At 47.7% G+C, this 11,699-nt stretch overlaps 1 protein-coding gene across 1 annotated transcript; it reads left to right on the forward strand.

Moving 5' to 3' along the window:
- The first annotated feature begins 5,644 nt into the window (after positions 1 to 5,644).
- LOC119293966 (probable flavin-containing monooxygenase 1) lies at positions 5,645 to 8,491 on the forward strand. Its single transcript, XM_037572272.1, has 5 exons — positions 5,645 to 6,121; positions 6,234 to 6,474; positions 7,298 to 7,476; positions 7,654 to 8,006; positions 8,102 to 8,491. The coding sequence occupies exons 1-5, from the start codon at positions 5,645 to 5,647 to the stop codon at positions 8,439 to 8,441; spliced, it is 1,590 nt and encodes a 529-aa protein (XP_037428169.1). The 3' UTR covers positions 8,442 to 8,491.
- Positions 8,492 to 11,699: the final 3,208 nt, after the last annotated feature.

Here is an 11,699-nt window from a genome sequence, read left to right on the forward strand (position 1 = left end):
CATCTAGGAGCCGGGGATGCAGCAATGCGCCAAGAAAAAAATTGAAGATATGATAGAGGCAATCGTCGAGGAGGGTGCCCATGCCGAAGACGATGTTTTATAGCAAGAATATTACTTTGTTGATCAAATAATTACAGTATAATAGATTGAAGAAAAATGACCTACTCTTAATTAAATTAAAACATTTTCTGGGATTTCCTAGGGCTATCTCCATAGACAACGCTTACATGTACGGCCATTTTTTTGCAACTCCACGTGCTAATGCATGCCTATAATTCTACGCCATATCAATTACTTAGCAAGTTCGTTAGTATATACTCCCTCCGTTCCAAATTACTTGTTTTAGATTTGTCTAGATACGGATGTATCTAGCATTAAAATGAGTCTAGATACATCTATATCTAGATAAATCCGAGACAAGTAATTCGGAACGGAGGGAGTATATACAAATCGAACTAGCCAATTTATTCCAGTGTTCCAGGATATGTTTGTAAACCTCATCCATCTAAAGTATTTTTTTCAACTATTACGTACGCATTGCATATTTTAATTTACTAGTACATGCATATAGCTAACCCGATCATATCCATGCATCGGAAAGTGTCATGCAAATTGGTTCAGTATTTCGAGGTAAATGTACTGAATTGTCAGCTGTACGTGGCATACATATATTTCTGCAATCATCACACAAAATTAATACTACACAGGATTCCCCCGCAAAAAAATAAAATACTACACAGGATTATATACGCCACTAAATCGTAATCACCTAATCTCGCATGTATTCAAGCAACAACTACACCAAATATGATCATAACGGACCATGTGGCCGACATATATTCGTTAATGCATGTATCAGAAACAATTACTAACCTAACCAGTGTACTACTTGTATATACGGTCCACGCTGAGGTCAAAGCTAGCTCAAATTGAAGACACGGTCTTCAGAGAAAGTTCAGATGCAGCATACACTTGCTGCTCGACCTAATTCCCGGTTTTCTTAATTATGCCTGGCTGTATGCATATGCGTGTTCAAGGTCAGCCCTATCGAGTCTCTTGGTTGGTTTTTGGAGTTCATAAGCAATGGACATACATACATGCACATTAATTGTGTACTCTCAATCCTCGCAAAAAAAAGTGTACTCTCAATACAATGACCCGGCAGCTAATCATGTTGGTTTGGTGTATATCGATCTCACACGTAATAATAATCAGGGGTAATTATATGATTGATATTGTCATTATGGCGGGGAGATAAGGAAGGGATATACATATGTCACGAAATAGGTTTTCCCCCTCTTTATTATATTATAAAACATACCATCAATCCACAAGCTCAATGTTCACGGGCAACAACAACAATAAATAAAATAGGTGTGGCTGGGGGCATAACACAAGAAACCCCAAAAGAAAGCAACTAGCTAATCAGGCTTCGGGGGTGGAGGAGGTAACGGTGGCGCGAGGGGGATGGCGGTGGAGCGAAGTCCGGCGATGATGGTGTTGATGCCGTCCCGGTGACGCCGCTTGCTAAGCGGCTGCCAGAGCTGCAAGAATCCGCACATTTTGTAAATGGCGTCAGTCGTCCGAAGCGGAATCACATATTCAATTACAAGTTTATTGCGCACATTCCAGAGCGTCCAAGCTAGCACACTAATCGCCACCCAAACGATGGCGCGAGTTCCAATAATTTCCCGAAAGAGATCGAGAAGGTTGTCATGGACCCAATTGCCTCCCAGTGTCTCTCGAAGGCAACTCCATAAGAAAATGGCAGCCGGACAGCGGAAGAAAATATGGTGTGAAATAGTGTGAAAAACTACACATTAGTAATTTCTTTTCCTTGGTGGGATCATCATGAAATAAAAAAGAATGTGTGTTTTAACCAAGCGAAGCCCCCCGCCAAAAAAAGGAGTGGTACCTAGCTACGGCACTGACGTGGAATGTGTAGAAAATTCAAATTAGGAAAATGGACCGAGTTCTTTATGGTTTACTACTAGCTTATACTACTAGTTCACAAGAGTTGCAGGAGTTTCAGCACAGTAGTTGGATTTATCTCTAGAAAAGTACCACTGCTTGTATTGAAGTTTTCAAGTTCTTTTCTCGTTCCCTCAGATGCATGCATTGAAGTTTTCAAGTTCTTTTCACTTTCCCTCAGAGTTCGCGAAGCTTCTAGCATGAGACAAAACTTACTTTAAAAATATATTTTTCAAGCTAGTATTTAGACTGCAAAATTTCCAAACCATAGCTAGGTATATGGTCGCTAGTCATCGGTGGAGACGTAGAGGTTCGATTCTTCCTATCAACGCTATCCTTTATCTGCGGTGGTTGCTGTTCTGGTGCACTGGCCCTATGGTGTCTTAGCACGACGAATCCTGACTGTCCACTACAATAAGTTTTGGTCGGCTCCGGTGAGGGAGGGGCGATGACGGCGGCGTGCCTTCGACTCGCTTCAGTGCTTGTAGTCGTCGCTACGTGGTCTACAGATCTGGATGTAATTTTTATTATTTCTGATGTTCATTGTACTGCCATGTTTGAACATAAATAGATCAAAAGTTTTTGCGCAAAAGAAACGGAGATCTCGTAGTACGTTTCAGTGTCGAAAAGATCACATGCTTATTTATTTTTTCAGGGAACTCTTGCTTATTTTTGAACTGTAGGACTAGCGACCATGCATCATTTCTTTTTCCCGCAATAAGAGATTAAATTTATTTCTCACTGAGATATTCAATTTATTTCTCACTGGTGTACTTATTTCTCACTGAGCACATGTATTTTGTTGAATTAATCGGCCGAGAGCAAAAAACATTGTGCACCGTATTAGTTTTGGTTTGCTGCTTCCACACGGCAGTGACAGGGAAAGAATAGTCCGCATGCAGCTAGCTAGCACGGATGAAACGACGCGACAGGACGTGGCAACAACCAAATTAAAGGTCATGCTAGATAGGGCTGAAAGGAACATTCAGCTGGCGACGGGCAGGACATGGGAGATATATTCAGCCATGCATGTAGGCGCGCGCTCGTAGCCAAAAATGGGCAGGCACGGTCGATATCGTTGGCCCCCGTCCGGGTTACACACCTTTTCTTGTTCCCCGGTCCAAAGCTACGTACGCTTAAGTTTCTCCCGGTCCAGATGATCAGCAGAACGAGATGGAGGGGCCGGCTTGACACGGTCATGCATGCATGCATGAGTGAACCCATGATAAATAAAATATGTCATGTGGCCGAAAAGGACATGGCCAGTTTACGGTCGGTGTTTCTGAGGTGATCAAGTGTAGCATATTTTTTTATCGGATGTCCCTGAAGGGACGATCAAGTGTAGCACATATACAGTACGTACGTGCGTTTAGATTAGTTTTTGTTAAGAATGAAATTTTGTAACATTGAATTTATGGGTGTTGCCGAGTTAGTGCATGCATGCATAAGGGTGGACAGGGGAGTACCAGGTACATCTTCCATGGTGCAGAGGACATGAGGTCCAAATTCCTTCTCATTGATAAATTTCATGTGTATGTATATTGTTTAAGGCTTGCCTCTTTGTAAGTCGGCCAAAAAACTTGAATTTCAAGGTACATCTTCCATGGTGCAGAGGACACCAGGTCCAAATTCCTTCTCATTGATAATTTCATGCGTATGTATAATGTTTATGGATTGTCTCTTTGTAAGTCAGCCCAAAACAATTGAATTTCAATCCAACAGTCACCTCCATTTTTCTCCTGCAGCGAGCCCATCTCTTTCTCCACCCCTGCCTCTCCTGCCACATTGTTCCTGTCTCTGACAAGCTCTCCCAATCTTAAGTTCGGCACGGTCTAAGCCAAGTTGCATAAAATGAAAACCACCCCATCCCTCCCTCAAACATGTGAACCCTCTTTCTTTGGTACACAAGCGATGCCACCATGTCCCCATCTCCGGTCAAGCCCTAATGAGGCCTTGCCGGGGACGCTGCGACCAACTACATCATTCCTGCCTCGGCATCGCTTCTCTGCGCTCTTACGTCGACACCATCCCGGCCTTGTTGCTCTGCGCCACGCTCCTTTCTTCTTCACATAAATTGACTTACCCAAAATTTGATTGCATGCAACTTATGAATAGCTCATGGTTAATGTTTAACACCCCAACTCGAAGTTTTCCTAGACGGTAGTCGCCTGAATTTTGAATTTGGCCAGTCGATTCGGTGGAGAAGGAAGCATGCGACGGTGGGTAGCACCAAGGCTGTCGCCGGTGGCGCCCACGCGAGTGATAGCAAGGCCCGAGTATTGAACTCATTCTCCAACTAGTGATGACTCCAAAAGTCTGAACCAATGAAGAGAGACACACAATACCATGTCTTAACACCAGGGACGCTGGCAAGGTCTCGGCCAGGAACGAGCTGTAGTGGGCAAAGGCGAGTAAGAAACTTGATGATACAGGGTGGAGGGTGTAGGGATTGCCGGTTTCGAGCGATGGCCAGGGTGGGGAGGGAGGGGGAGCGAAGCTAGCATGGTGGTGGACGTTGGTGAGGGGAGGTTGGGGCAGCGAGGCTGGCCCAGGAGCGCCGCAGGCTGTACACGCCGAAGGCTGGCGGTTTGGCCGGTGGTTCATGGGGTATATGCGGAAGTACATGAACAATAAGGCATAAGGTTGAAAAAGGCCATCTGTCCATTTGTTCTCCATCAGACGGCCAAAAACAAATCTTATCCAAATTATTTTTTCAGTCAACTTCCCTAGCCAGTCCTTTTTATGTTATAAAATTTTGTGTACACATAATGTTTGGCACCCCATCTTGAAGTGACAAACAAAGTCAACATTTATACTGGAGAGGATTTGTGGCATATGCAGGTCCCACGGTAAGCAATACCTCAGACGTGCTTTTATTTTTGGCTTTTGATTTTCAATATTTCCAAATTAAGCTATGTTTTCGTATTCATGTTTCTCGTGACGAGGTCTTTCAAATAAGATCAACTTTGAATATGTTATAATGAATTTTAAAAATAAATGTTAAGTTTCAACTATTAAAATTTAGTACGCACAAACAACAAAATCACGATTTTTTTCCTACAACCGACAAAAAAACATATTAAAAATTTATTATGAAACTTGGTAAAAGCGAGTGAGAAAATTGCAAGTTTTAGATAAAAACTCATAAGTTTCAACAACCGAAACTTAAAATTTATTGTGTCCTCGTGCAGATTCAACTATTTCACGAATAGGGAGGCAATCGAGCGGCTAGGCTCGGCTTGGCAGGTGCGTGCGCCTGCAAATTTGTGAATTTTATACGGGTCATTTTCTTTCTAGGTGGGTGGTAGACGATGTGTGCATCGTTTTTCTCTCAAGGCATTGGTGTGCGTCTGCATGCATTTGTTCTCTCTCTACGTTTCCGTACGGTTTCTAAGAGACACAGTGGAAAGCTCACATGCTCAACAGCCCCATGCTAGCATCCCTGGCCCTATAAATACACCAGGCCTCGCCCTTGTCGACACAACATACACAAAGCTCTAGCTCAACATCTCCTCCAGCTCCCTCGAAGCCTCCTTCGCGTGCAAGAAGCAGCTCTCTCTCGCAGCCTCCTACGCCCGCAAGAAGCACCCACAGTGCGCACACATCCATCGATCACCTCGATCACCACACACACACATCCAGTTCCATCCAACACCTTGGGTAGACGATGGCCATGGCGCAAGGACAAGGGGCACGGGCCACGAGGGAGGCCGTGCCTCCGGTGTCCCTTGTGGCCATCATCGGCGGTGGGATCAGCGGCCTGGCCGCGGCGAAGCAGATGGCGGCTTACGACCCCGTCGTGTTCGAGGCGACGCCGTCCGTCGGTGGGGTGTGGAAGCACTGCGTCTACCGCACCACGCGGCTGCAGACGCCCCGCCCGGACTACGAGTTCTCCGACTACTCCTGGAAGAACCGCGACGACCCTTCCTTCCCGACCCACACCGAGATCGTCGACTACCTCGAGGGCTACGCCGACGAGTTCGACCTCTGGCGCTACATCTCGTTCGGCTCCAAGGTGGTGGACATCAAGTTCCTCGGCGGTGCCGAGGCCGGGTTCACCGAGCTGTGGAGCGGCACCGGCAAGGATCCGCTCCGGGGCAAGCCCATGTGGGAGGTCGGCATCATCACCGGCGACTCCAACACCGTTCAGGTACCATATATACTTTGACATGTCTTGCATGCTTGTTTCGAGATACTACTTAGCACCAGTTCAGATCAATTCAATTGATCTCACGCGCATATTTTGCCACGGGAATGTGCAGTATTACAAGTTCGAGTTCGTGGTGATGTGCACGGGTAAGTACGGCGACGTGCCGCGGATGCCGGTGTTCCCGCCGGGGAAGGGGCCGGAGGTGTTCAAGGGGACGGTGATGCACTCGCTGGACTACTGCAAGCTGAGCGAGGAGGAGACCGTTGAGCTGATGAGAGGAAAGAAGGTCGTGGTGGTTGGGTACAAGAAGAGCGCTATCGATCTAGCCAACGAATGTGCCCAGGCAAACCAAGGTGCGTAAAACCATACTCCTAGCTAAGCATAGGAAAGACTTAACATGGTTTGAAGAAAAATTCTCCTAAAACATGGACAAAATTCAACATGAAACCACGCATGAAACTAGCAGATGGCAGATAAGCTATCGTACTCGTGTAAACGCGTGTATCCGACTAGCAAAAAGAACATGCTAAGCTTGTTCACACAGAGCTGAACAAAACAAAATCGGATACTAATAAATATTGTGGAAGCGTTCCATCATTCGATGAAGTGGATGTCTAAATAATGCATACCATATTTGGTGACATGTGCCTTGGCGATTTGGGAGAGTCGGATACTATGGTCCAGAAAAGGTCACTCTTGTCTTGACCCCTCGCACACTTCATCATGCATCTAGTACGTATAATTCTAGTCTAGATAGTTTAGCTAGCCTAGACTAGACAGTGGATGCCCAGGTAGGTCTCTTGCATTTACAAGTTCAAAGTACACTAGACGCAATCAGTACGCATACCGCCTTGACTTTTACCGCATGAGCAATTTATATATATGTACCAAAGTGTTTGCATGTTTGACCAGTAGTTGCAGATTTGCAACAAAGATTATCTGCCGTTCCAACCGAACCTTCCAAACTAATTGTTCGCATGCATGACTGGCAGTTAGCTTCCTTAAAACATAATACTCCCTCCTATTCATATTAGTTGTTTCTGGTTTAGTATACTTTTATATACTCCTAAATTGGCAATAGAAGCATATGGAAGGGTTGACAATCTGTCGCGGAAACAAGAATCGTTTGATATGGATCGATCGATTTACCGGTCGCGTTTGCTTGTTTGTTTGCAGTCAAGGGAGGGCAGCCGTGCACGATGCTGGTACGGACCCTGCACTGGGTGGTGCCATCGTACTCCATCTGGGGCTTGCCATTCTCCATGTTCTACTCCACACGCTTGTCTCAGCTCTTCTACGAGCGGCCCAACCAAGGGTTCTTCCGATCCCTCCTCTGCCGCCTCATGAGCCCACTGGTATGTGTACGTCAGAATTCATCTCACAGCGTGAAACTTGTACATGATACACATGCACGTACGTAGGGAAGTACGGAGTATGACCGTATTAACATATGCACGTGTGCATGCTCAAGACCATGCATGCATATCACAATCTGACAGCAACGTGGTGTGTTTTGGATTTTGGTGGTGCAGAGGGCGGGGGTGTCGAAGTTCATCGAGTCGTACCTGTCATGGAAGCTGCCGCTGGGCAAGTACGGTCTGACGCCAGATCACCCCTTCGTCGAGGACTACGCCAGCTGCCAGATGGCCATCCTCCCAGAGGGCTTCTTCGACATGGCGGACCGCGGCCTTGTCCGCTTCCAGAGGGCCTCCGCCGGCTGGTGCTTCTCCGAGAACGGCGTGGTCCTCGACGACGGCACCAAGGTGGAGGCCGACCTCGTCTTCCTGGCCACCGGCTTCGAGGGCAAGGACAAGCTCCGCGAGGTCCTGCCAAAGCCCTTCCGTGACCTCGTCGTCGGCAAGTCTTCCATGATGCCGCTCTACCGGTACGTGTACATGTTGCGTTTGTCTTTTGCTCCAAGCCTCCAACATATATGAAATTATGAATCGATCGACGCTGACCTGCAATTTATTTTGGCAGTGGCACGATCCACCCGCTGATTCCCAACATGGCGTTCGTCGGGTTTGTGGAGAGCGTGTCCAACCTGCACACGTCGGAGCTGCGGTGCCGGTGGCTGTCGGGGCTGCTGGAGGGGCGGTTCGAGCTGCCGAACGTGAAGGCCATGATGGGGCACGTCGCCGGCGAGGCCGACGCCATGCGCCGCACCACGCGGTTCTACCGCCGCCACTGCATCTCCACCTACAGCATCCACGACAGCGACGGCATGTGCGCCGACCTGGGCTCCGCCACGCTCCGCAAGGCCAACTGGATCGCCGAGCTTTTCGCCCCATACAATAACAAGGACTACAAGGAACAGTAACTCATACGTACGCATCGCACAGTACACACATCGTCCTACGTACGCTACATTTACTTTTTTTTACATGATAATACGTGTCTCATTCATATCATAAAGAACAAAGTACAAGTCACGTAAAGACCGACATGACAAAACTGAAAAGATAGCAGAACATCTCTGAGCTTGACACCAACGTCCGTCACCTGCCTCCGGCATCACCGCAGCAGCCACCGAAGAAAAGAATGACGAATCACCTCCTCACCCAAGCTCGACGATGCTCCATCCCTGATATGCAGCTTTACGGACCTCCAAGGTGGCTCACCAAAAATGAAACCCTTACCGTTGAACGAATCAGACCACAACAATAACCACGGCCGAGTCTGTACGTACGCCCGGTATAATACATTCTTTTAGTAAGAATATACAAATATATGTGATTCCATTGACGGCTAATAATATCCATCGCGACCAAGAATATGTAGTAGTTGTTAGGGCCTACCATTGTGGGCCTCTTGTGAGCGTTCCAATGCGTTGCCATGTTGGCTCTGTACTTTTGGCTGGCTAGTTTTGGTGCCATGTTGGCTCCGCACATTGGGCTAGCTTGTTTATTAGTATTTGTTTTGATTTGTGTATATGAACATTGGCTCGTGTGCACCTTTGTTGTTGGCACCTTTGGAAAAGGTGCAAATGTCGTCGTCTTCAGAAGGGCCACACCCTCCATTGCTGCTACCCTCAAGGCCCACTGTAACGACACCGTTCTCCCGCGCAGACGGTTTACCATCGAGCACCACGATCACATCGATGTCCGGCTGCGCGCGCTTGTCCCCCGTCCTACCCCTTTGATGGTTTGCCTGGAAAGCCCCTACTGGCATTGGTTGCCAACAACTGGATTGTATCTGTAGCAGTTGGCTCTCTCAAGTACTCCGGGCCAAGCACTGCCACCACAACCTTGTAGAACTTGTACATGGAGTCTAGGTATATGGACTCGCTCATTCGGACATACTCATCAATGAGATCACTGGGTACTCCATATGCAAGCATCCGAATAACTGAAGTGTATTTCTCATAAGAGGAGAAACCACTCTTTCCCAGGGCATCCTCCTTGCACCCGAAGTAGTTGTCGTACGCCACCGCCCCCTTCCGGGTACAGTTGAACACATGTCTAGCTATCAGGAAGCGGCTCCGGAATAGGGTGTATTTGAAGAGCGGGTTTGCGGACTCGAGTAGTCCTGCCAGAATTGGTAATGGCCGCTCTCTCTGTTGTGATTCAACGCCGGTGTATGCCCCAGGATCAAGCCTCTGAATATTGGCAGCTGCCTACTAATGTGGTCATGGACGACCAAAGCAGCAATCAAAATCTCCTCTTCACCGGACGGAGAATCATCTGAATTGCCAATGAAATTGTGGAAAAAGTACTCGTCACCGGAGTCCATTTGTACCTTGCGGGCAAACCGCCAAACACCTCGCGGGCGTGGTGGAAGAAGTCAGCCGGTGAAAAGCCTTGCACCTTTAAGAGACCAGGTAGCAGGCATGTCGGCGTGGTGGCGAATGTGGCGGTGTCCGGCGAGCGAGGTAGACGTGCAAGGCGGTGCTGCCGGCGGCGAAGGCGAGGGGGTGACGTCGATGTTGGAGTATGATGGCGGCGAAAACAGTCCCCCAATATCAGAGTATGCGGCAATCGAGTGGTGGCATGCTGCTGGGGAAGGTATCTGGGTGCGGGCGGTCGGACTAAGCACCGAAACTGGGCGGTGACGGCAAGGAGGGGCGGCTGAGTGTGGTGGTGGTCGATGGGAGAAAGGGGGAAATGGCTAATGTGCCACCGACTAGTGGGTCAGGGGAAACACAAGTGTGGGCGTCGCACGTGTTCGCGCCGATGAAAACGCGGCCCAAATTTGGGTCTAATTAAAATGGGTCGTGCGTGAACAAAAATGAATGCTGGTGCGTTGGAACGTTGGGCCAACTTTTGTGTCACTCTCGACTCAAACGAACACGCATGGGACGGCGCGTTAGAGTCGCTTTTAGCACTGCACAAGCCCAGGACAGTGTGCGGGTGTGTGTTGTGCATGTTAGCATCGAGGGCAGCAGGCAGGCATGTAGTTGCCATGCTGCTTTTCTCAGCAGCACGCCCGGGTCCGTAGGATGGCACAAACATGTCCGGCCGTGACTAGCAACCTGCCCTTTTCTCTCTCTTTTCGTCAGTGTTGAAATAGAAGTAGAGAAGAAAAGATTGCAGCAGGCTAAGAGCGTTCAGAAACACTCGTCTCCTTTTTCATGGAGAGAATTCTTTATTTGGCCCTTTTTTAAAATTGCTTCCTTTTTTAGCCTCTTCAATTATTTTTTTCCCCTTTTGACACTTAAACTTTATTTTTTGCCCTATGTGACCCTTTCATTCATTTTTTCATCCGATGGTGTTAACTGGCACATGAAATGACAATTTCGCCCTTGATGGTAATATGTCACGAGAAAAGAGAAGAGAAGGGGCATGAATGAACAGAAAAAAAAAGGAAGGGGAGGGATCTGTGTTAGGAGTTTAAAAAAAAAATAGGAAAAAAATCTGTGTTGTGAGTTAAAACACAACATAACCTCATGTGCGTGTGCGTATAGGTTTCTTGCTCTTCCATGTATATGTGTTGGGGCCGAGGTTTCCCGTGCCCGACAAGCGGCCGGCCGTATCCTCCTCCCCATGCGTGGGTGCGCCGAGGCCGCTGCCACCTCACATGCACGGCGGCTCCGAGGCTGTCGGCCGTTTTTGTACATCATATTACTCGTATCCTCCAGAAACAATACGTACGTCCAAGCTAGCACACGCAAACAGCTTGATTGGTTTTCAAGTAGCAGCGGGGTACGTGCAAGCTAGCAGGCTGGCAGCTTAATTGATTCTGGCCTAACTCTTGCGTAGACGTACGTACGCGACTAGCTTCTGCTCGATCGATCTGATCGTCTCTCGAAACGTAGCGACTTCTCTCATTGGAACGAACACGAAACAAATAGATGGATTGCAACAGACTATCTGGTGCGGCCGGCGAGTACATACGTGCACGGCTGTAGTGCACGTACTGTTAGCTAGGTACTGTACATCAATAAAGCTGCCAACTTGGCTGCTTTGTTTAGGCTAGCTTGCAGGTACGTGCTCAGCTCCAACACATCGAGGTGATCAGATGCATGTGTGCATGTAAATAATTTAGTCACATACAACACTAGGGGTAAAATAGTCTTTTCGGGTTAAACTTAACACCGTTACAGGTCAAAATTGACGGAAGTGTCACATAGGAAACAAAA

Source organism: Triticum dicoccoides, chromosome 4B (assembly GCF_002162155.2).
Source record: "Triticum dicoccoides isolate Atlit2015 ecotype Zavitan chromosome 4B, WEW_v2.0, whole genome shotgun sequence".
Classification (NCBI taxonomy): Eukaryota; Viridiplantae; Streptophyta; class Magnoliopsida; order Poales; family Poaceae; genus Triticum; species Triticum dicoccoides.